Below are 23,886 nucleotides of genomic sequence, written 5' to 3'. Positions count from 1 at the left end.
TAAAAAAGGTTTGGGGATGGGGATCGAAGACTCCATCCCCGAAAACTTTATTAAAATAACATTTATAAATATATATTTAAGTACTTTATAAATTATGTTTAATTGTATTTTCACACATTATATATATATATATATATATATATATATATATATATATATATATATATATATATATATATATATATATATATATATATATATATATAATGTTTATTAATGTCACAAGACTCATAATAATATTTTTAATTTATTATTTATTTTACAATTAAACTTTACTATTTTTTTTACAACTAGTTTGATTGAAAATAATATAAATTTATACATTTTTTAAGTTTGACGGGGTTTTGCGGAAACTGTGGGGATCCGTGGGGATGAGGATGGAGGAAGAATATACTCACCGAATCGACGAATGGGGACGAGAATGGGGAATATTTTAGATGGTGGGGTAAGGAGTGGTAAAGTATTCTCCGCTCAATCCTCGCCCTGTTGACATCCCTACCTACATAAACTCAGTTAGCTGCTTCCACTCGTTTTTGTTAGTCATATTGTTCCTAATTTGACCATGAAAAGTTCATTGTCGATTACCATATTGTTCCTAGCCATGATGACCAAAGAACACCAGTGGAATCAATATGAGTAACCGTCGACGGACCATCGGACTGTTTAAAAATGAAATGACAAAAACTAACATAAACTAAACTAACTAAAAAATAATGAAAAGAAAAGTAAAACTCTCATTGGTCAGTGCCATGGCCATACAAGTGGCAATCAAAACTGGTCACTTGACAGATCTTCGACTGATGCCGCAGACTTGACCACTGATCCGTTACATAAGTAGCGGATGATAGTTTCAACATTTTTATAAAGTCTGTTAGTAGTAGAAAAGTAAAATTGAAAATAAGTGCACGAGAAACTTATGGGCCAGAAGAAATTCTCTTGAAGTTTGGATTACAGTGGGCCAAGGTCCAAGCCCAACGGCCAAGAAACAGATACAGAGAAAAGTTTCTCCTTCAATCAGGGTTTTGGACTCTGCAAAAAACCCTACACTTATCTCAACAATTCCGATCACGAAAATGGCCTCCACCGCCGCTAGATCAATATTCCGATCATGTTCTTCAACCAGATCAGCGTTTCGTGTTGCCTCCGAAGCTAAACCAGCTCGTTCTCCATTCCGCATGGCCTCCAATAAACCTCTTTCGCCATCGCAATCCATTTTCAGGTAATAATCGATAAACCTATCAACGCATTGTTTTCATTTTCCAAATTCTCTATCGATAATTTTGGCCTCTTTGATTAGGTCACCTGTTGAATTGAGTTTTTGCGTGGAATCGATGATGCCTTACCACACGGTTACTGCTTCTGCACTCATGACTTCAATGCTTTCCCTTTCTAACCGCAACTACGCTTGGCTTTCAGAAGGTATTATCAATCAAATTAGTGAATGCTTTTTTTAAATTCAATGTGTTTATATGTAATTTCGATTATTTTGGTTTAGTAGCATTGTTGATTCTGCACAAACAAAAATGAATTACTTACAATTGGTTATTGTTTCGGATTTGACTACTCAGGATTGTAAATGAGGTGCACATCGAATGATAATTGAGTACGAACTTTATTTCGTGTCTTGTTTATGTTTGTGATAATTTTAGGCTTAATTATTCTTTTGGTCCCTTAAAAGACATTTTAAGTTTCATAATGGTCCCTTAAAGAAAATATGGTCCAGATTGGTCCCTTATTAATATTACCATTTGTCACATTGGTCCCTATCGTTAATTTATTAGGTGTACCAACATTGTAGGTGGTCCACCGTATACCTCAATACATTTTTTAATCTTAACCATCAGATATTTTTGAAGAAAAATAAACCATTAGATTTTGAATGTCCACCGGATATAACAGTGCACCATCGTGTTCTTCATCCTTCATCATTCCTTCATCTTCTTCCTTCATTCCTTCTTCATGTTCTTCATAACTTTATCATTAATTCAACCCTAAAATTTCAAAACAAACCCAGAAAAAATAAATCTCAAAATCAACACCCATTTTCATATTCTTCAACACCCAATTTCATATTCTTCAACACCCAATCTCAAAATCAACACCCAATTTCATATTCTTCAACACCACCACCACCACCACCACAGATCCCAGATTCGCCATCCCCACAAAACAAAACACAAAAACGCAAACACGATCACGAGCTTCCTGGAACGCAAATCGAGCGGAAGATGGAACGCAAATGGAACGCAAATCGAGCTTCCTGGAATAGCAATAAAAAATTTATGCTTTCTGAGAAATTGCCCAAGTATGAATTGACGGCGGAAGATGGGAAGAAATTGGCAAAGGAACATATGAAATTGACAGTACCTTTTTTTCCTTTAATCGATGGAAAAAAAAGAAAAAAGAAAGATGCAAGATCTGGGTTTGAGGAAGAAGATGAATAAAAGGAAAAAATATCATATGTTGGTAATTCACTATTAGATATAATAGACCAATAAGATCTAATGGTTTTAGTTTTGTCAAAATATCAAACGGATAAAACTAAAATATTATTAAGGTTTATGGTGTACCACTAAGTATATTGACTCACCATACACAACAATAGTGCCACCTGTACACAATTTAACGATTTATGGTAAAAATGGACGGAAAGACCAAAATGTTTAACGGAGAAGTCTTTAAGGAAGGGACCAATTCAAACCTTTTTTTCTTTAAGGGTCCAATAAGAAACCAAAAATGTCTTTAAGGGACCATTTTACTAATTAAGCCATAATTTTATCATACGATAACAGCCGAAGATTGATCAATGAATGCATATGAACTTTTTTACTCTAAAGTTCACAACTAACTTAAATGTTATTCTCTTTCGTGTTACTTGGCATCTTTAATATTAAGATTTCTTAGAATGAGATTTAGTAAACGGTAGTAGAATTAGGGTTTGAAGAAAATGTCTCTTTTGTGTGGCCGTTCTCTTTGGGCCTGCTAGTTTCTCTCTGTTTTAATTTCCTGACGATTGGTTTAATTTTGAATTAGGTAGCTAAGCATCTCTAGGATTCGTTGATGTTCTTTCTACAATTAATTTTTCGGGTATGTTTTCTTTCGGTTCTTATGAATGAGAGGTTTAATATATGGTGATGATGCACTTAGATATATACATAATCTAGTATCACCATAATCAAAGGCACAAGGCAGTTTGTCGATTTGAACCTTGACACTACTTTTCCATAATTGTGCTAATCCTGTACCAATGATTGATGGATTAGTTTATTTCCTACCGCGCTTGTCACCTAAACCCCCTCCCTAAAAATAACAAACACCCAACTAAATCATTTAGTGATTGATTTAGTGAGACCATACACATTCTTTTTGCTTGTAGGCCTAATGCAGACTATTTGAAGATCAGGAAGCAAAAGTGGATGCTGAAACTTCCTGTGATTTGTTGAGCTTTAAACAAAAGATTTTGTTGCTGCTACTAGAAATAATTTTTCTGTAACTAATTATTTGGTATTGTTTAGGTTTTTAGAGCCAGTTGTGTGCTCCTGACTTTGTATGTTATGCAAAATATTTCTTAATTTACAGTGTGGGTTATTTTATTCTCTATGTTTCTCGCTGAATCATATTGTCCAGTGTTTATGCATCTTGAAAACAATTATCATTTGTCTGGAATTGGAAAAGAACTGTGACCACATTGCTGTGCTGCATTTTATTTCCTGATTTGCTTGCATCATACAGTGTAGGAGAACTTCTGTTGAGTAGACTACTTGTTATTAACATGGAAACTTGTTTATCTTAGGACTATTATCATTTTGTATACTAGGCAGTCTATAATGTGTTCTTCGCTACTTTTTTATTTTCAGCAGGAGATGAGTCATGATGTGATAACTACAGAATCCAAAAACAATTATGCACGATATTTAGTGGTGGTTACCAAAGTTGTACTTTTTTTCTTGTAGTTGATGTAATCTGAACCTTGCATGCTCGAACTTTTAAAAATGTAGGATTATCATTTCAAGTTCTGATTCAATGTTTTGCTTGTATAGGTCTGTGATATGCCCTAAAATCAGCTTTGGCTTTCAGAATCATGTTTTTCACTTTCATTGCCATAATTTGTATCTGCCGTTGGTATAAAAGAAGACGGCTTGTCACCCGTTCTCAGAATATTTGGTAGTTTCCTTGGAAGGGTTTTTGTAACATCTCTATATATGCTTGAGGATTATGTTTGTAGTGTCGTACTAATAAAATTTCATCATACTGTCACATAAAAGGTGATTTGGCACATGTATTAAACAAATTAAACACGAAGTTGCTTTGAGGATTAATAATTTATATAACTTTGCCTTTTTCAACCAAATGATCTAGTCGTTTTAACTTAACCACAATCTTTCTGAAGAAATTCGTCAAAATAAGTCGGCAGTTAAGATGCTGCAACTGGCGCATAGGTATAACCTTTCGCTTAATACTAAAAACCTAAATGGAAGCATATGAGGCTGCATTAATCGGGAATACACGACAGAAGGGATTAATTACTTTATTTCCCAATTTCACCTTCAGCAAGCGTAGGTTTTTTTTTTCAAAATTTTTTGCTTTCTCTCCGAAGAATGTATTTTTCTCCTAAGACTGAGATCGGTAAAAAAAAAAAGAATCAAATCGCACCATCTCTGTAATAAGTGAATGCCTCCCTTTCTCCAGAAGTTGTCGGAATTATTCGTAATAAGATGTTGGCTACAATGGTAAAGGTCTTATCAATAAAATTTCCATTTATCCGAGATCTAGTCATGGGTAGCAATCCATTCTATAATTTCATTTTTTTTTATCGCGTGATAAAAGAATCCCCAAACAAAGGAATTATACAATACAGTACGAGATAACGTAAAAATGGACTTATTAATCAAATTACTTTATCCTACGGCAGGCCTCGAAGTAAGGGTTTAAAAAAAAAAAAATAATTTCTTTCTTTTTTTTAGTTTCAATTAAATTAATTGAGTGCGCCTACGCAAATGGAATAAGAATGCCTCGCTATTGACTTGGTTTAGGGACATAATCATTATGTAGGAGAGATGGCCGAGTGGTTCAAGGCGTAGCATTGGAACTGCTATGTAGGCTTTTTGTTTACCGAGGGTTCGAATCCCTCTCTTTCCGCACCCTTATCAAGTTCATCAATGTTACTGACCTCAATGTTTGAGATAAAAATAGATACCACTATTCCAACTTTGGTATGGATTCTCTATTCCAAATTTTTTTCTTTAATATAGAAATATAGAAATTAACATAGAAAATAGTGGAATAAAGGGGGCAAGGAATAACCATTTTCCTATACCCATGTCTACCTTTCTTTTTTTTAATGAAAGATGAAAAAAAAATCCAGTGGATTGCAAATTTATGCAAAATGCTTGTCGATTTGTAAAATGTTTAATATATTTTGAACATCTTCTACGCGAAAATGTTCAATTTTCATAAGGTCTTCTTGACTCTTATTCAAAAGTTCCAATAATGTATGTATATCAGACTTTTTAAGACAATTATAGATCCTGGGAGGCAATTCTAATTGGTCAATAAAAATTACATTCTCGTTTTGGTGTCATTAGTTACAAAATCTAACAATAATATACATGGATACAATGTATCTTCATTTTCAAAGTACACACTGACAACAGATGTAGATTTGTATGACAATTTGAAATTTTGTTTAAGAACACGTGACAAATTATATAATATAATGAATCACCAACATAGTGTGGCACAAGTGGTAGATACTTGTGTCCCTTAACTATTTGGTCTTGGGTTCGATCCCCGGCCGATGCGTATGGAGAAGCATTTGTTTGGGAGAGGTCAATCCCTTAAATGGATCTCAATTACCTCAAAGTGATTAGTCTTTGCTGTTACGCGCGAAGAATGTCTTTGGTTTACTAAAAAATGTAATGAATTGAGTAAACTAGACTAGTATATGGAAAAGGGCACCTCAGTCGTTTGTGAAAAGCATAATTGACTACAAGATCATTCTTCAACAACTATAACTACATTGCACTAGACATTTTAACTACCTATCAAGTTCATTTCGATTCAAATTCAATTTTGACGTGTTCTAGATTCATTGCTTTTTGCATTTTGGGATTAATTGACTACAAGCTATCCTTCAATTATGGGTCTTTTACTTCTGGAGGGACTTCCTACACTCCTCAACATAACTTTAGACATCCACATTTTAAAATAACTCATTTTTTGGAATGAAGATCGTATAATATATCATGCATTTAGTAGGAGTATTACGAAATACATTCAGATAGATTGGATTAGAAGTAAATGAAAAGATTAATATTTGAAATTTGATTTCTGCAAACTAAGTAATAAACAATAATTTTAGTCGATAACATTTGATGGAAATTCTCTTTACTGAATCAAGTAATTGATTACAAAATGCTCGATTACATTACTAAACAAAAGGGAACAAAATTGGCTCCAGGGGCTCCCCTTTTTTAACCACATGCAATGCAATGTGCTACACCGGAACAGTAGTGAAAGTTCCAACAAGTATTGTAATATATCGAAGAACATTCTATTTAATAATCAGATTCAACAATCATCCATAAGAATGTACTCATTATCCCAAATGTAATTCCTAATTGGAAAGCTAGCACCTGCACAATCATCTTTTATATAAAAGAGAGTTTGATTTTACATTTGTCTGCAGAGAAGAAAGAGCATAGCCATTCTTCAATGTCGACAGCTTTCAGAGTGTAAAATCTTTTGCAGAGAACTAGACTGTTAATTAATCTGCAAAAATACAGGATAAGGGTTGATGTTATAGCCCAAGTACAAGTATAAGTGTATAACCAATCAAATCATGAAGGTGGAAAATAATTTCACATAGATAACATACCTCATTGTAAAAATTTAAACAATGCAAATTACTTGTAGAGTCTGCATGTATTTTACTTGTTCATAGTTGATGATAGGTAAAAATTCCAAAATATTGAACCCATTGACATGAAAGCCACTCGAGCTGGAAGAGGCACCACCCTATACAGATGACATGAAAATAGTCATGGGAGGTAATACTCATATCATGATCTAAACAATTCAAGTGAAATAACTAGATAATTAGTAGAATAACTGTTGCTATATCAAGTATGTGAAATTCCAAAGGCACAACTTACTGAACTTGATAAAAGAGTGGAAATGATAAACATAAGGGTGCTGTTAACATGTGCATATAGGGCACATGTTAAAGTTTCTATAATTAGAAATTTGCATTTAATATTATAAACGAATTTAATGCTTAAAAGATATAATACACATGTTTCGAGAAAATATTTCTATATTTGTATTCTTAACATGTGCCTTAGGTGCACATGTTAACATTTCCCTAAACATAAATAGAATATCATATTGACAGATGTGAACGTGCGTACCAGAAATTTAATATACTGACAGGGATCCAGAACCTAAACCCTGCACAAACAAATTACACAGAAACGTGTGAGAAATATCAAACATGCATCAGTAAGTCAGAATAACAATTAGGCAATGAGGTTTGTACCATATAGTAAAGTTGGAAGCGCATCTCTTTTGTATTTTTCTGGAAGCTCCGAGAGCTTCTGTTGCCATAAATTGTTCCATGCAAAGACAACAGCAATGACACATGGGCCCAATACAATCTGGTTTAGTAAAACCTGTCAAAATGAACGAGAGAAAAGAGAGAGACAAATTAGAAGTCGTCACTATCCTTAATTGCTGCATGCTTCTATAAATCGAATTATATATAACTTATAGATGAAGCATAATACCTTTAGCATTAGGTTCTGGACATTTGGTTTTGGGAGACAATGGTCAAGAAACTGGTACCAAGCATAAGAACCAGGGCCATAGAAAAGAAATCCATAGGAAGTCATTCGCAAAGCACGTAGCAAATCGTGTTCTGAAAGGAGTTTCGACAATACATCCTAAAGGAAACCTTTTTGGTTAATAACAAACTCCAAAGTATCGCCGTGATTTTCTATTGCAAAAAATAAAAAATAAAAAAACAGCTCTCATTCACTCTCTCGGTAGGTATGACCAAAACCTAAACTACTCTATAATGCTTCAGTTTATGTCCAGAAACAAATCAGCTCAGTAACATATTATAGATAAAAAATGCACCCCAAGTAGTAGGTAGTTCAGTTGGTGAGTTAAAAGACACTGAAGGAATTTTAAGAGGGTCAGGCTTCAAACCGTGAAAACTAACATAATCACTTATTTAGTAAATGCCTATAAAAAGCAGATCAGAAATACAGTTCGTGTCTAGGATTGAAAATGATTTTGTGAAACGTCTATACTCTATATCCAATTACTAAAACACTAGCACTTTACGGTTGATAGATTATTGAAATGAATGCACCAAAATCAAAAGTGGGTGTATATTTTTCCTCTCGAACCTCATGTCTCAACTAGTGTTGTTAGTACAATCTTGGATCACGGAAAATAGAGGTTTCTTCAAATTCCGCTATGTTACAATGCTATAGCACCATTATAGCCGATACTTGACAAAACTTTGTACTAAATAGTGTATCGCGGAATTTGTTCAAATTCTGCTACGCTATATATATATATATATATATAGTCACCACGCCCCTATAGCTACCACTATTTGATAAAATCGGTTTCAACACATGTGAAGAAAACAATTGTTTCCAAAGTGCACAAGAAAAGATAACAATATACTTTACATTGAACTAAACATAGATGGATACGTCCATAAGGACAATGCAAATATTGGTAGGTTGAATTGAAACTCGAGACCTCACGGTTGTGTGTGTGAGTTTTTGCGGTGTTTACCGGCATACCCACAAAAAAAACATAGATGAATACACCTAAAAACAACAACCTTATTCTTTCAAAGAAAACAGATTTCAGCTGAACCTTCTAGAAACTATGATTTTACATCCAAAAAAGCAACATATAACACTAATTTCACATAAAATCAATCCACTATTACAAAAACAAATCATAATTCTCATCTAACAGTAACACTTACCTGAGAACCATTTTCACCACTCTCTTTGGCTTTGCTCCAACGGTTACTGACCTGTGCAATCGTGTCGCCAGTAAGAGCAAGGGAAGCGGCGGTTAACGCCTGCTTCACCGGAAACTGGTAACCGCCTCCGACGACAGAACCAGGCGAAGTCGAATTAGAACGAATACGACGCCGTCGAGAATCCGATGACGGATTCCACCTCCAGAACCCACAAAATCCATTCCCAAATCCAATCGCGTCCATTCTCTCACGATTTTTTCGCTCTTAATTTTAACCTTAAAATGTGGTGTGAGTGTGAGTCTGAAACAAATAAAAAGTGAAAACGCTGCGTTTCATGCCCAATTTTTTTCCTTTTCTAAATTCAAAATAAAAATTGAATTTTTCAAAAAATAAAAGATAAAAATCGAATTTTTCTGGTTTCAGTATTCAATTCTAAACCATAAGCAACAATCCTTTTTTCAATTCCTCAATTGGGTCTTCAGAATCAGTGACAATATTCATCGCCATTTTTTTTTTTCTCTTTTTCAAAATTTTACTTTATATATTTGTCAGCTATAGATAGAACAAAAAGCAAAGGTTTTGATTAGTTTTTGTTGTTTTCAGTTTCAGGTGTTAGTTTGTTAGTTATATTACTGTTAGTGTTGTTATGAGTTATTCATGTGAGTGTTTGTTGCAACTTGCACAACGTTGCATGAAACAACAAAGACAAATGAAGCAAATTCATTCTCTTGTAATCACCAATGGTTACCTTAATTTTCACAAACCAAATAATTCATCATTTTCAAACCATAACAAATGGATGCCAACACTTCTCTACAATGCTTTCATAAGAACCTATCATGTTCACAACCACAAAAAGGTTCTTGTCATTTTCACTCAAATGCTTTCAAACCAAACATCACCCAACACTCACACTTTCCCTCCTCTCCTTAAATCATCACCTGTTTCTTTTGTTACACCAATCCACTGCCAAGCCCTCAAACGTGGTATCTTGTCTGACCCTTTTGTACTCACAACTCTTCTTGTAGTTTATGCAAGAAATAGTCACCTTGTTTATGCACAAAAGGTGTTTGAGGAAGTTCCTCACTTTTGTATTGTTGCTTCCAATGCAATGATCAATGCTTTTTCAATGAATGGTAACATGAAAGGTGCTTTCAAGCTTTTTCAATTGATGCCTTACCGGGATGTTGTTTCGTGGACAACTATGGTGAATGGTTTTGTTGTGAATGGGGATTTTTATGCAGCAATTCGGTTTTTCGGGATGATGATGACTCATAAGGATGTTGTGAATTGTTTGGTGAAACCGAATGATGCTACTTATGTTAGTGTGCTCTCCTCATGTGCTAATTTAGAAGGAAAAGCTGCTCTTGATTTTGGAAGAAAAGTTCACGGTTACATAGTGGTGAAAGGGGTTGACTTGGGAGTTTTTGTGGGAACTTCATTGATAAATCTTTATGGAAAAATGGGGTGTTTGAACTATGCTGTTAATGTTTTTAGAGTAATGGTTGCGAGAGAGGTCTGCACTTGGAATGCAATGATTTCTTCACTGGCTTCCAATGGTAGAGAGAACGAGGCTCTGGATTTGTTTGAAAAGATGAAGAAGATTCAAGGGTTAAAACCAAATAGCATTACCTTTGTGGCAGTTCTTACGGCATGTGCTCGTGGAGGATTCGTTAGGGAAGGATTGAAGTTGTTTGGATCAATGTTGAGCGAGTTTCAAGTAGTGCCAATAATGGAACACTATGGATGTGTGGTTGATCTTTTGGGAAAAGCTGGTCATATACAGGAAGCAGCTGACATCATAAGAAATATGCCTTTTCAGCCCGATGAATCTGTATTGGGTGCCTTTTTGGGAGCATGTAGGATTCATGGAGCTATTGAACTCGGAGAAGAAATAGGGAAGAAGTTGCTTAAATTGCAGACGCAACAATGCGGGCAATACTTGTTATTGTCTAGCATGAATGCGGAGAAAGAACGATGGGATCATGCTGCTGATCTGAGGAAGGAAATCGTGGAGGCTGGAATTCACAAAGTTCCAGCATTTAGTACGGTTCATTTGGCATAATTTTGCTCTTTCTCTATTGAGCCTGTTATCTATATTCTGTTGTACATAATTTTGAGTCATATGGACGACACCTCTCTGCCAAAGTACTTTGTATTCTAGTTATCAAAAATTAAGTTTTTGTATTCTCACCAATCAGAAAAGCACATACAAAATTACTCAATGTGATGAGAATTTGATTACTTTGATTGTTTGAACATTATATTAAACAAGCTTAAATCGAACGCTTTTTTTTATTATTTTAAAATATCTATTACAAATAAATGGCCTATATATGGCTGCTAGATACAAATGTCATGAAATGAATGAATATACTATGCACTAACTTCGATCAGTTTGTGCAATAAGCCAACTACAACTACTTAAAATGCTTTGATTATAGATCTTGAGCAAATATTTTTTCTTTTCACCAACCTACAAAGAAATGTCTTATTTCTGGATGTAAGATATATATTCGTGTTAATTGTCAAGGAATGGCTGCATGAACTCCTAGTGCTTGCGCTGCTGTTCTGCAACCACTAGTAGTGCCTGCTGTGGTTCCTCTTCCTCTGGTTCTGCAGCCAACAATGCCTGCTGTTGTTCCTTGTCTTCTGCTTGTGCTTCTCCATCTTCTACTTGTTGCGTGACATTTTGTCGAAAATATCTGAATATTACAAGCAGTAAAAATGCTGCAAAGAAAATTACACCATAAGTACCAACTATCACAAAGTTGCAACATGCGCATGTAAATTTAATGTGTCCACAGTTTAAGATATCGTAAGGATCATTGCCCACCAAGGGAATGTGTAAATGGAGTGTTAAAACTCTCTCATCATGCAAAAATTGTTTGGCTTAAATGCAGTTTTACCCCCCCTATTTTGAAAAATGCGGAATTTTACCCCCCCTATTTTAAAATGCGGAATTTTACCCCCCCTATTTTATAATTTGTTGGATTTTGCCCCCCACCAAAATTTTGCACAAAATCTGCTTCTGAGCCTCAAGTTCAAAGCTACGCACAGAACTCAATTTGGATCAATAATTCACCAAACTGGTACCAAAACGACCGCAATCGAGTTAGTTTTCCACAGAATCAAACTCCACTAAATTTGGAGTTACAGAGAGAGATTAATTACTGTTTTAGTGAAGGTCTATTCAAATTAATTATCGTATGAAACTACTACTGGTATTCTCGTCATTCCTCTCACCCTGTAGCTCATTTTTTAATACTATTTACATGTATGGAAATCTAACGAAATTACCCTTGTAGGCATTTCAATTTCGTCGAATTTGGAGTTACGATGTGTTCGGTAGACGATGTTGAATTTGAAGATCACAAGTAGATTTCTGCAGAATTAGTAATTGGACAGACCTTCACTAAAACGGTAAATAATCTCTCTCTGTAACTCCAAATTTAGTGGGGTTTGATTATGTGGAAAGCTAACTCGATTACGGTCATTTCGGTAGCCATTTGGTGAATTATGGATCCAAATTGAGTTGTATGCGAAGCTTTGAAGTTGTGACTCGAAAGCAGATTTTTTGCAGAATTTTGGGGACATACCTTCACTAAAACGGTAATTAATCTCTCTTTGTAACTCCAAATTCAGTGGGGTTTGATTCTGTGGAAAGCTAACTCGATTACGGTCATTTAGGTATCCATTTGGTGAATTATGGATCCAAATTGAGTTGTATGCGAAGCTTTGAAGTTGTGACTCGAAAGCAGATTTTTTGCAGAATTTTGGGGACATACCTTCACTAAAACGGTAATTAATCTCTCTTTGTAACTCCAAATTCAGTGGGGTTTGATTATGTGGAAAGATAACTCGATTACGGTCATTTCGGTAGCCGTTTGGTGAATTATGGATCCAAATTGAGTTGTATGCGAAGCTTTGAAGTTGTGACTCGAAAGCAGATTTTTTGCAGAATTTTGGGGGACATACCTTCACTAAAACGGTAATTAATCTCTCTTTGTAACTCCAAATTCAGTGGGGTTTGATTATGTGGAAAGATAACTCGATTACGGTCATTTCGGTATCCTTTTGGTAAATTATTGATCAAAATTGAGTTGTGTGCGAAGCTTTAAAGTTGTGACTCGAAAGCAGAATTTTAGGGGGGGGCAAAATCCAACAAATTATAAAACAGGGGGGTAAAAGTCCGCGTTTTAAAACAGGGGGGGTAAAATTCCGATTTAATCAAAACAGGGGGGGCAAAACTGCATTTAAGCCAAATTGTTTTTATTTTCCAATGTTAGCTAAGACTACTAGTAATGTATCCTTTTGAAGAATGCTGTTGTGAACTTAATAAAACAAGTGACACATCAGAAATTTACCTGTGCAGATTCGAGTCTTTATCGAAGATAGATTCCAAAAGGTAATAAGTGCCGATGCGACCACAATCTTCTTGTAACTGCAAGCAATCCATGTGTCCAACAATCGCAATTTCAAGCACTCAGCTGCACATAAAGAAAAACCTTATCACTATATAATAAAAATGTGGATAGACTTACAAATGATACTAAATTGATGGATGGAATTATACCTCGCTGGTTGATCTGACCGGAATAGCAAGAATAAAGCTTTGGTACAGTGAAGCTGACAAAAAATCCTGCTCATAAATATGTAATACAATTTATATCAGAACAAAGATATGAAAAATTTCGTACAATGAACAATAAAATGTAATACTATTGTCTCACCAATGGCACTTAGCCTCCAAATTGTAATAAAATGTCCGTACTCAGCTCCTAGTAGAAGCAAAGGAGCTACCTGAAACAACCAGAAAAAAATACTTAACCATTACTACATAGAGGTTTGTTTTTGAAAATCAGGAAATTAACTAAGGTTGCAGGGATTACTTTCAGGGTCATGGATGGTTCTCCAGAAAACAGCTCCTTGGCCTTTGAAATTGCAAAATTCAACATAGGAAGAATCAATTTCGCAAGACTTAAAATATCATCTTCTTTCAGATTAACATAACCCCTTGGCTTAGCTTTTCCTCTGAACACATACAAATTGCAACTTCATTAATTAATTAATCCTAGCATAGTTTAGAAGAAAAACAACACAATCATAAAAAAAAACTAAAAAAACCATACCTTTGTTGACAAACTGAATTTGAGAAAAATGAAACAGCCAAAAACAGAATTGCCAATTGTGAGATAGCAGAGAAAATGCTGTAACAAATAACAATAAGCACAAAAACATCTCAGAAGTTTCCACTATACTTAACAAAAGAAATGGTCACATTATAAAAAAGAAAGAAAAAAAGTTACAGACCTAAAATTGAACCCTTTAGTGAAGCAAGAAGATAAGAAACAAAGTGATCCAAAACCAAACCAAAAGCTTGATTTTGATACATCTTTCCACATAATTAATTCAGTAATCAACATTCCAATGCGATCAAAGTCACCTCCATTCTCTTCTTCAGCTTCTAAACATCAAAGTAACAAACATCAAATATCAATTTCTACATAATAACATAAAATCAAATTAAGAAAATAAACATTATAGAAGTTTCTGAAAATGAATTTCAAGAAAATGTTCAAAGTTTATGAAAATGCATTCTCTCTAATTAGCTTTGATTACAGCCACCACATACTTGGTGATTGAAAAGGTACCAAACTGTGTCTATCCTTTTTGTGTCTTCTTTTCTTCAGTTTTCCAACCTCATCCACCAACACATTCTCTTTCTCTTCCCTAACCTCAACCTCTAAACGCCTCCTCGATCTTCGAGAAGAGTTTCTTGGAGAAGACAGAGCCGCCCCTCGGCTCTTGCACCTTCGTCTAACACCCGGCGACTCCTGCAGCTCTTCATCGAATCGCGGCTTGGATTTCCTCGATGATGGAGGAGACATGAGCAGAAGCTCTCTGAGGGGAAGACAGTTAGTTGGAGATCGAAGAAGAGACAGAGGCGATGGCGATGTAGTTGTGGTTCGGCGTTCCGATGAACGGTGGTGATGGTGAGGGGTAGAAGTGGAAGAATCCATGAATTAAGATTGTGTCGTTAGTTACTAGATTGTGTTGAAGATTTTTTGGTGTTGTAGCCGTTAGAGAAAAATGCAGTTTTTATAGTGATTTTTGTAACTTCTTTTTGAATCAAATCTAGTAGTATGAGGTGGGTGTACCATTGTGGGACCTATAGCTTTAACGGTAAATACGAAATACATATTATACTCCTTCCGGTCCTATATATAAGGAACACTTTGGAAAAAAAATTGGTCATTTTTATAAGAAACACTCTTTAAATTTATTCTTTATTAAATAGATAATCCCTTATATACCCTTATTAAATTGTATAAAATGCAACATATTCCAATGTTATGCATTAATTACACAACACATTCACAAGGTTAGTTTTGGAATAACACGTATTTTAGAATTTTTAATAAAAAAAATAAGCCTCCTTAGTATGTGTGTTTTCCTCAATATGTTCCTTATATATAGGACTCGAGGGAGTACCATACTATACTATACCAGCTTCTTTAATTCGGTTGGTACTTTTGATGACTTTTTTACACAAGAAAATGATTGAATATCATTAATCAAAGTATCTTAATCATAATTTTTATCTTTATCTTAATCTTATTAATATACAAACTCATATTTATGTTTGGGCAAGTTTGCTTATTTGTCCACCTATAACTACATCGTTGTCAAATCATCATTAAAAAATATTATTTCTTTACCATAGTTAGCTTTGATGCCAACTTGATTGATTGACATGGAAGAAAATTCAAAATTCAAATTTCCCCCTTTTTCTACAAACAAACAAAAAATAAATTAGGCCGAAGCCCAAGTCAAGCACAAAATGAGTCTACTATATGCAGCAGAACAACATTAACATGTTCTCTCTCTCCTTCCTCTCCATATCTCATCATCCTCCCTTCACCATCACTATTTCACACAAAAATACTCCTCTTACCACCGTCCCATCCTCACCATCTCACTGTTATCATCTCACCATTCCTTCTTCTTTCTTCCTCTCCGCAAACAACCGCCGACAACGATCCTCTCGCCTGAAACAAAAACTCAGATACTAATCTCACCATTCCTTCTTCTTCTTCAATTTCTTTCTTTTTTCGAAATCCTTAATTTTTTTATATTTTTTTTAATCCTTAATTTGCTTCAACCTGTTTTTAATCCCTATTTTTCTAATCTTTCTTTCTACGTCGTTTTGTAGATACTCTCACGAGGAGGTAAAATTTTCATTCCTCAAACCCTAGCCGAGGAATCGCAACACAATCAGGTGAGAGAGATAGAAAATAATTTTCACTTTCTTGCTTTTATTCTCACTTGATTTCTACTTTTTTTCTCAGTTATTGTTCTCTTTCTCTCTGTTTTGTTCATCCACGACAGGAAAAAATTGGAAGGAAGCTGCTAAGAGAGGTGAAAATTTCTTTTCTAGGTTGTTTCTCTTTGCAATTAAATTTTTCTTCGATTCTTTTTCGTTTTCAGTTTTAAAGACAAATTGCTATTTCAAGGCTTTTGTTCAATTCTTCATTGATGAAAAATTGTCATCTCTGCACATGTATATTTTTAGATGAGTTGAGCACTATGTAGTATATTATGTTGCTGCAAGTCTGTGTTTTTGTTTGTGACTTCTTTTCTGGTAAAAGTTAGTTTGAGTTTCTTTCTTTTAATCCTCAATTTTCTAATCTTATTTCGGAAGAAGCTATACGTGGTTCTGACAAGGGAATAGCTTCAGACTTTTGCTTACCATGTCCGAGGCATCTTCATATCAATGGAAAAGTGTTATTCAGCTATGTAAGCGTTGTTTCTTATTGTTGTACAATTTACTTAACATTCTCCAATACTTTCTTCTAACAAGTTAGCAATGACAGGGAAATAGCAAACAAAAAGATAATGACATGGTTAATTCTTCTAATAAGTTAGCAATGACAATGAAGTAACAAACAAAAAGATAAAGACATGGTTAATGAGGATAAACTAGGTCTATTAGCTTTCTTAACGTTCTCATTTTGTTTTTTCTCTTCCAAACTCTAATTTCAATTTTTCTTTTCCTTTTGTATACCATTTGGCTACTTCCATCCTCTCAATGAACTTTACATGCCTCATGATCAGTATATTAGGTAAAGCTTATTTACTATGTATTGTTTTGATTTAAAGTTTTAATTAGAGTTTTTTAATGTGATACATTCTATAGTTGCATATGTCATTAGAACTAAATGATTATTAGTCTATAAAAGAAAGACTTTGTTGGTGTAGTTTAGGACTTTTCAAAATAATCTTATTTTTTAAAATATGGTTTTTACTTGAATGCATTAATTACCACAAAGCCATCAAACTTTTGAAGAAAATAAAAGAGTGACTTTTGTCTTTGCCAATTTGATTGCTTGAATTGGAAGTAAAATTCAAATGTTTGAATTTCCCTTTTGGAGGGCTGAAGCTAATAAGGATCCGTCACTTTCACTCATGTGCAAAACAACCAAAATCTAACTGTGACTTCAGACCAAAAAAAGGAGTCAAACAAAAACAAAGTTTTATAACCATAGGACAAATTATCACCTGTGTTGGTCAAAAACAATTATGCATAATGGATATGAAGTACACATTCAGCCACTTTCAAAAACCAATTCTCAATTTCAAATTTCAAACTCTCATCTCTCTCTCTATACTCCAAAGCTTGATGAGCTCCATTTTTCTTCCCTTTTTGAAATCCCTCATTTTTTTCAATATCCTGTCTACATGTCTCAATCTCTTTTCACACTATATTTTATAGTTTTTCTTAATTTGTTTTTTTTATTTCAATTTTTATTTCTAATTTTTGCATTTTTCTCTTTTTTTTTGTACTTCCAGGTTTTCCTCTTGGTTTTGTTGCTGCTGTTAAGAGAAATGGAGTTTAAAGGTATATTTTCATAGCTATTTAATATATTTCTGCAATTTCTTCAATGTTCATTTCTATATTTCATTTTTCTCTTCATTTACATAGCTTTGATTGTATTTGAAAACTCTCATTTGATTGTGAAAGTGAGCACTCAAAGTGTTTGAGAAAACGTTTCTATGAAAAATTGATGGCTTTGTGGTCTTATTTTCTTATTTTCTGTGAATACTGATTATTTGTTAGCTTTTACATCACCAACTTTCAGGTATTTATAAAAATGGTGTCTTCTTCATCATTCAGGCTATAAACTTGCTAAAAACTTTTGAAAAAAATGGCTATGACCATTGCTACTGAGTTCAATGTTGATAGATATGACTATGGCTATGATGTTTTTGGTATTTAACTTGCAATATAATCCTATGAGTTCAACATGTTTTAGGCTGCCTTTTGATTTTAATACTCCTCTGTTTTTTTGGAGAAATTTTTCATAGATTACTTATACTCTAATAGTTCCATGTTCTTAAGCAAAACCAACAAAAATACTTTCTCTTTTGATATTTGATATTTTCAATTAATTGATCTTCTTTTAATTGATCTCCATGTTCTTAAGCAAAGCCAACAAACACTATTAGAGATGCAATGCAAGTATAATAGATTAGGAAAATGCTTCATTGAGTTCCTTAATGGACAAAGGCAAACAAGGATCTTCTGATGTCCTTTCACAGGTCATAACAAAGTTTTTACCTTTTTCAATTTTGTCTTATCTATTATTGAACATGTTTTCACAAAACTGGTTTCTAAAATCTCACATGAACGCTTATCTTATTCATTTAAACTGTTCTCTGAATACTTTAATCTCACTTTTTTAATTGATCTCACTTTTTTATGTTAAAGTCAGATGATCACTTTTTGCACTATCTATGACTATTCTCTAAATATCTTTAATCTCACAAATCTGTTCTCTCTTTTTTGTATAGGATATTGTTTGTCTCTCTTCCCCAATTCAAAAGCTGAAAGACAAAGTTGGTGAGCATTCTGCAGTTATTAAAGAGGTACATTTTCAGTATTTTTATGCAAAATAAATATTTACTTACTTGAAACCAAATTCTGCAGTTTAGTGTTACTACTCATATTGATTATTAAGAGTTTTACTTTTTAGTATTTGATGCCGAAGTTTGGTGAAGCTGTTTTGAGTGGTGATGAGAAATCACTAACTGAAAGTGTTCCTAAGAGATCATCCCCCACGTACCAAGATGAAGAAGATATGGATCTACTCATATTGATTATTAAGAGTTTTACTTTTTAGTATTATATGATTGGTTCTTGATCACGCTATAATTTCAAATTTGGATTGCAACACAATGTGTGTTAAATGTGTTGAAATAGTGTCTTTTATCGTATTATAGTCAAATCGTATTTCTTACTTCTCAATTCTCATGTCAAATTATAATCTTCTAATTATGGCAATCAATTGTATTTGCAGACTATATGATGTATGAAGTTGAGCTAAACATAGGTTATTTGATCAAAGAAGATGGAGGAGGATCTTATAGCAATGCAATGGATGAGAAAATTTATTAATGCATTAGTTGTTTTCAATTGTTTTTGTTTTCCTTTAATTTTGTTAATGCATTGTGTGATTCTAAGTTGTACAAATAAATCTTAAGTGTTAAAACTTTATGGAACCCAGGCATTCCTCTATAGTTATACTTTGTTTACACTATTTAAATCTTAAGTGTTGAAACTTTATGGCACCCAGACATTCCTCTATAGTTATACTTTGTTTACACTATTTTTAGGATAATTTCTTAATCCGTCTCCAAAAAACATGAGAGGCTTACAAAAATTGTGTAATATTAGGTAAATTTAACGGATTTTGAAATCTTAATTGTCATCAAGTTGTTTATTCTCTTAATATAACGTGTTTACATGTAACTAACAAATATATGCTATCTAAATATTTGCAAACAATTGTTCCTTGGTTTTGTGAAAGGATGAAAAGATTAGTGAAAAGATTACATGACATTGATGGACAGGCTAAAAGGATGAAATTATATTGACTTGGTTTTCTAATGGAATATTACAGGACATTGTTGGACAGGCTAGAAGGGAAAAGATTAGTGAAAGGATGAAAACTCTTCAGGATTTAGTCCTTGGTTGCAACAAGGTATGGTTAACTTAGTGTCAATTTGAGTTTGTCTATGCTCTCACCGCTCTTTCGACATCATTTTTAAATTATCAAAATTGGGGTTCCTTATCAATTATCAATGTGGCTTTACTAATCACACTTTGCATTAGGCTAGCAGTGAAATACGGAGTATTTCTTTGCATATGGTGTTGGAAGTAAAGTCCTTATAGATAGTGTTATTTTGTTGTTTGGAAGAGAACACTGTTATCATGAGTACAATAGGAAACTTTACTTTCATGTGATTTTTATAGGAAAATTTTCTTATGACTACTACGAATGATCATTTCAATATTTTTATATTCACATGTGATTTTTTTTATTGAATTTATCTCCCCCTTTGTAAATATGAAATTTTTTCATTGACTTTTATAAAAATGTTCTTAATGTGCAAGGTATGTGCAAGAAACCAGGACTATCAATTATAAAACTGGGACTTGGAGAATTAAACGAATGGTTTGTCTTTGAAGGCATAGTATGATGATTATCATGTATTTCTACTTCTTCAGGATTATATTGTAGATTGGATATAATTAAAGTGAGTTTTTATTTTCTACTTTATTTTTTGTTGATAGATTCATTGTATTTTCTACATTGCTCTATAGTTTTACTTTAATTTGTTTGACTATTTTTAGGGTAATATCTCAATATCCACACGGGGGCTTATCATAACCCTGCTTTTAGTACTTTCTTCAATTATTCCTTAACTAAGCCCCAAAAATATGGGGGGCCGAACAACAAACACTTACCATAACCCTGTCTTCTTTTTACCTTTTAAAAGCCGGTACTTCCAAGTTCAACTATCAATATTGTTTTTCCGGAAGTTTTTGATAACCTTTAGGAAGCATAAGGAGGTTGGTAGAATATCTTCAAACCAATGGATATTGCATTGAACTAAATGTTGTGTTTTGAAGTTATGTAATATTATAACAACTTGACAAATTTTTAATGTTTTATATTAGGTTGCCATGTAGTATGATTATGCATTATATTTTGGTTTTACATAGAAATAATGCATATCTTTTTGAATTGTGTAATATTAAGGCAAATTTCACGGATACTAAAATATTAATTGTTCGACGAGTTCTATATTGAAGTATATATTTATTTACTATAATATTTTGACAATACGTATATTTATTGTACGAAATTATTACAAGATGGTGTTTCCCGTGCGTTAGCACGGGCACTGAAACTAGTAATAATCGATACGTGAGCTTAACTCGTTTGGTATGAACATAGTGTTATAAACGTAGGAGTTGGGGTTTGAATCTCGACCCTCCATTTATTCACCCGCCTTAAGGTGGAATTTCTAGTCACAAACATATTTGACAAATAATAATAATAATAATAATAATAATAATAATAATAATAATATTCAATACATGTAAAATCATGAAAAAATTGAGAGTTGGCATGACATGGTTTTCCAGCATGAGTAATTGTATTAGCTTTCTTCCTAACAAAATCTTGACATGAGTAAATTAAGAGAAACCATTGGATGGTTTGAATGGTTAGGAAATTTTTTTAAAGAGAAACCATTGGATGGTATGAATGATCAAGATTGTTTCAACTTTGTGAAACTGTGGGATATCCCCACAGCAGTAAATCCAAATTCAAAAGTCCTAGAGGATATTAGGAGCGATATGAGTGAGAGTCATCTAAGATCCCCATATCATGTTTTTAGAGTCATTTTATTATCTTCTATAAGTATTTATAAGTCAATTTGTGTCATTTTAGGATTGTTTTAGTTGAGTTGAAGATTTAGATACATTGCTTAGAAAACTATTGATTTAGATAAAAAAAAAAACCTTAACCAAATAACTCATGTAGTTGTACTATGTTTATTACAAAATGGATCAAGCGATTCTCTTGGAACATGGTTATTACAGAAGTTTCGTTGATTAAAAATGAAGTGAAGATTGAAGAATAGGGTTTAAATATTGCATTTTCTACATGATAAATAGGGACAATTTGTTTTCACAAATTATACTTATATATATTCAAACCTACATTGCATTTTCAGCAAATCAAATCACAACACATCTAGTTACCATCATCCAAAATAACACAATTTAAACCTAGGCATCACATATCAAGCAACAAAAAAAAAAAAAAAAAACCTTGACTAATAATACATGACCATTTTCTTTTACCGTCCTACAAGTTTCTCGCGCACCCTATTTAAGTAGCGGATGTGTAGAAATGAGAAATTTGAGGAAAAAACAATGTCCACTACTTAAGTAGTGTTTGAGAAACTCATACGGGGTAAAAGAAACTCTCATAATACAAACTAAATTCAAATCCTCCAAAATAAGTTACTCTTATTTATTACTCATATATGTTTTTTTAGATTTTTTTATTATAATTTATTTGGGCTCGGGCTACCCAAATAAAATCCAGGCTAGAATTTTTAAGTCTATTCAGACTTATCGGGTCGGACTATTCGGGCTAGCTTATTTTGAGTGCTCTAAATAGACTTGAAGAAAAGAAAGAAAAAAAAATTCTACCCCTACTTTTATTCCTTTACCCCTACATATTTTAAAATATTTCTGTTTTACCCTTATTTTAGTATTTTTTAAAAACTATTTAAAATTCTTTTACCCGAACACTTCAAAAAAGTGTTCAGATATATAAAAAATTTCTGAATTTTTTTTAGTTACCGGAACACTTTGTTCAGGTGTATGAAAAGTGTTCCGGTTTTGTGCTCATCACTGACCCTGCAATTTCCTTCACCCTTCTCTTCTTCACCCTCCATTAATTAATTTTATTTATCCAACAACTACCACAACCATAAAGCTCAACGAGCAGATGGAGTAAACCAAAAATGGATTCTCGCCTATTTTTTTATAAATTCTTTTCATCAAAATTCAAAGATATATAACATAAAATATCCAAAAATTGATGGTAGATCTAGTAAATTTTAGTGTTTGCAACTTGGCATCAACAAATTAGAGCTTATACAAAATTCAAAGTCAAGCACCGCTTAGTTAAAAGATTAAATAAAAATCAAAACTTTTTTATTCCTTTCATTCATCACTCTTCATGATACAAATCATTACCAACAACCCAACTAGTTCACGATCAGCTACCAGGTGAGCAACAAAGTGGGAAGGATAAGATTTAAGTGAAAAAAAACCCTTCAATTGAAGAAATTTCAGTCTAGATGGTTAATTGGAAGCAGAAAAGATAAGATTTTCGGATCTAGATGAAGAAATTTCAGTCTGGCCAAGGAGGAAGAAGAGTTTTGTTCATGTTGCTAATTTGGATTTTGAGTGATTGCTTAGATCTGGATAAGAGAGATGAAGAAGTTGTTGTCTGTCTTCTCGGTTCCAACCCTTCAATTGCAGTGGTGCTGAAATTATTGGTGGTTGTGTGGTGATAAAGGGTGATGAAGGGTGATGTTGTTTTGAAAGCATGAGGAATGTCAAAGGAGACGAATGAACATGGTGAAAAAGTGTTCCGGTAATACAAGAATCATTCTAACAATTGTTTCGTAAAATTAATACAAACCGAACACTATGTTCCAGTAAAAACAAGAATGATTCCAAAAAAAGTTTGCATACCGAAACACTTTTGATAGTGTTCAAATTAACATACCGGCATAAAAAGAAGTTATCGGAACAGTATTTTAAGGAGGTGTAGTAAAAATAAAAAGGCTTAATTAGTAAAATGGTCCCTTAAAGATATTTTTGGTTTTATATTGGTCCCTTAAAGAAAAAAAGGTCCAAATAGGTCCCTTAAAGAAAAAAAAGTTCGAATAGGTCCCTTAAAGACATATCCGTTAATCAGTTTGGTCCTATTTAGACCTCT

The 23,886-nt window shown here is 33.3% G+C and overlaps 4 protein-coding genes, 1 long non-coding RNA gene and 1 other non-coding gene across 26 annotated transcripts; 4 read left to right on the top strand and 2 right to left on the bottom strand.

Moving 5' to 3' along the window:
* The first annotated feature begins 980 nt into the window (after positions 1 to 980).
* LOC123913617 (protein NUCLEAR FUSION DEFECTIVE 6, mitochondrial-like) lies at positions 981 to 4,346 on the top strand. 13 transcript variants are annotated; one of them, XR_006811676.1, is made up of 4 exons: positions 985 to 1,219; positions 1,298 to 1,419; positions 3,858 to 3,932; positions 4,041 to 4,346. XR_006811676.1 is itself a non-coding variant. In XM_045964414.1 (4 exons), the coding sequence occupies exons 1-3, from the start codon at positions 1,074 to 1,076 to the stop codon at positions 3,872 to 3,874; spliced, it is 285 nt and encodes a 94-aa protein (XP_045820370.1). In that variant the 5' UTR covers positions 985 to 1,073; the 3' UTR covers positions 3,875 to 3,920; positions 4,041 to 4,346. The 13 variants fall into 13 exon arrangements, 11 of the variants coding, with proteins under 11 accessions (XP_045820379.1, XP_045820370.1, XP_045820378.1 ...); XM_045964414.1 differs by having other exon boundaries at positions 3,858 to 3,920; XM_045964422.1 differs by lacking the exon at positions 3,858 to 3,932 and adding an exon at positions 1,569 to 1,603.
* Positions 4,347 to 5,051: 705 nt separating this feature from the next.
* On the top strand, positions 5,052 to 5,139 carry TRNAS-GGA. Its single transcript has one exon. It is a non-coding gene; the product is annotated as a tRNA-Ser (tRNA).
* Positions 5,140 to 6,370: 1,231 nt separating this feature from the next.
* Positions 6,371 to 9,564, bottom strand: LOC123913616 (protein Mpv17). Its single transcript, XM_045964412.1, has 6 exons — positions 9,011 to 9,564; positions 7,785 to 7,940; positions 7,538 to 7,670; positions 7,410 to 7,449; positions 6,878 to 7,017; positions 6,371 to 6,771 (listed from the first exon to the last, which is right to left on the bottom strand). Exons 1-5 carry the CDS (start codon positions 9,251 to 9,253, stop codon positions 6,930 to 6,932), a joined length of 660 nt encoding a protein of 219 aa, XP_045820368.1. The 5' UTR covers positions 9,254 to 9,564; the 3' UTR covers positions 6,371 to 6,771; positions 6,878 to 6,929.
* A 155-nt stretch (positions 9,565 to 9,719) lies between these two features.
* LOC123914886 (putative pentatricopeptide repeat-containing protein At1g10330) lies at positions 9,720 to 11,075 on the top strand. The gene has a single exon (XM_045966048.1). The coding sequence runs from the start codon at positions 9,720 to 9,722 to the stop codon at positions 11,073 to 11,075; it is 1,356 nt and encodes a 451-aa protein (XP_045822004.1).
* Positions 11,076 to 11,286: 211 nt separating this feature from the next.
* Positions 11,287 to 15,105, bottom strand: LOC123913615 (reticulon-like protein B17). The gene is made up of 8 exons (XM_045964411.1): positions 14,646 to 15,105; positions 14,324 to 14,477; positions 14,143 to 14,220; positions 13,903 to 14,044; positions 13,744 to 13,813; positions 13,587 to 13,652; positions 13,378 to 13,500; positions 11,287 to 11,740 (listed from the first exon to the last, which is right to left on the bottom strand). Exons 1-8 carry the CDS (start codon positions 15,031 to 15,033, stop codon positions 11,562 to 11,564), a joined length of 1,200 nt encoding a protein of 399 aa, XP_045820367.1. The 5' UTR covers positions 15,034 to 15,105; the 3' UTR covers positions 11,287 to 11,561.
* A 776-nt stretch (positions 15,106 to 15,881) lies between these two features.
* Positions 15,882 to 21,119, top strand: LOC123913613. 9 transcript variants are annotated; one of them, XR_006811669.1, is made up of 9 exons: positions 15,882 to 16,292; positions 16,363 to 16,432; positions 16,716 to 16,810; positions 17,129 to 17,136; positions 17,864 to 17,912; positions 18,866 to 18,940; positions 19,372 to 20,055; positions 20,469 to 20,611; positions 20,709 to 21,116. It is a non-coding gene; the product is annotated as an uncharacterized LOC123913613 (long non-coding RNA). The 9 variants fall into 9 exon arrangements; XR_006811673.1 differs by having other exon boundaries at positions 20,480 to 21,119; XR_006811674.1 differs by having other exon boundaries at positions 16,403 to 16,451; positions 16,719 to 16,810; positions 20,469 to 21,118.
* The last annotated feature ends 2,767 nt before the right edge of the window (positions 21,120 to 23,886 follow it).

The sequence above is a fragment of the Trifolium pratense genome, linkage group LG3 (assembly GCF_020283565.1).
Source record: "Trifolium pratense cultivar HEN17-A07 linkage group LG3, ARS_RC_1.1, whole genome shotgun sequence".
Taxonomy (NCBI): Eukaryota; Viridiplantae; Streptophyta; class Magnoliopsida; order Fabales; family Fabaceae; genus Trifolium; species Trifolium pratense.
Note: the sequence above shows the minus strand (reverse complement) of the source record. Positions and strands in the feature narration are given on the sequence as shown.

Bases quoted from the DNA above. Each gene is read 5' to 3' on its own strand.
- LOC123913616 (XM_045964412.1), bottom strand. From the start codon at position 9,253: ATGGACGCGATTGGATTTGGGAATGGATTTTGTGGGTTCTGGAGGTGG. The intron at 7,671-7,784 runs GTATTATGCTTC...TCATTTTGACAG, and splicing joins TCCAGAACCTAATGCTAAAG to GTTTTACTAAACCAGATTGT. The intron at 7,450-7,537 runs GTACAAACCTCA...TTGTTTGTGCAG, and splicing joins GCTTCCAACTTTACTATATG to GGTTTAGGTTCTGGATCCCT.
- LOC123913617 (XM_045964423.1), top strand. From the start codon at position 1,074: ATGGCCTCCACCGCCGCTAGATCAATATTCCGATCATGTTCTTCAACC. The intron at 1,220-1,297 runs GTAATAATCGAT...CTCTTTGATTAG, and splicing joins CCATCGCAATCCATTTTCAG to GTCACCTGTTGAATTGAGTT. The intron at 1,420-3,376 runs GTATTATCAATC...TTTTGCTTGTAG, and splicing joins CTACGCTTGGCTTTCAGAAG to GCCTAATGCAGACTATTTGA.
- LOC123913615 (XM_045964411.1), bottom strand. From the start codon at position 15,033: ATGGATTCTTCCACTTCTACCCCTCACCATCACCACCGTTCATCGGAA. The intron at 13,814-13,902 runs GTAATCCCTGCA...TGGTTGTTTCAG, and splicing joins AACCATCCATGACCCTGAAA to GTAGCTCCTTTGCTTCTACT. The intron at 13,653-13,743 runs GTGAGACAATAG...ATTTATGAGCAG, and splicing joins TTGGAGGCTAAGTGCCATTG to GATTTTTTGTCAGCTTCACT.
- LOC123914886 (XM_045966048.1), top strand. From the start codon at position 9,720: ATGAAGCAAATTCATTCTCTTGTAATCACCAATGGTTACCTTAATTTT.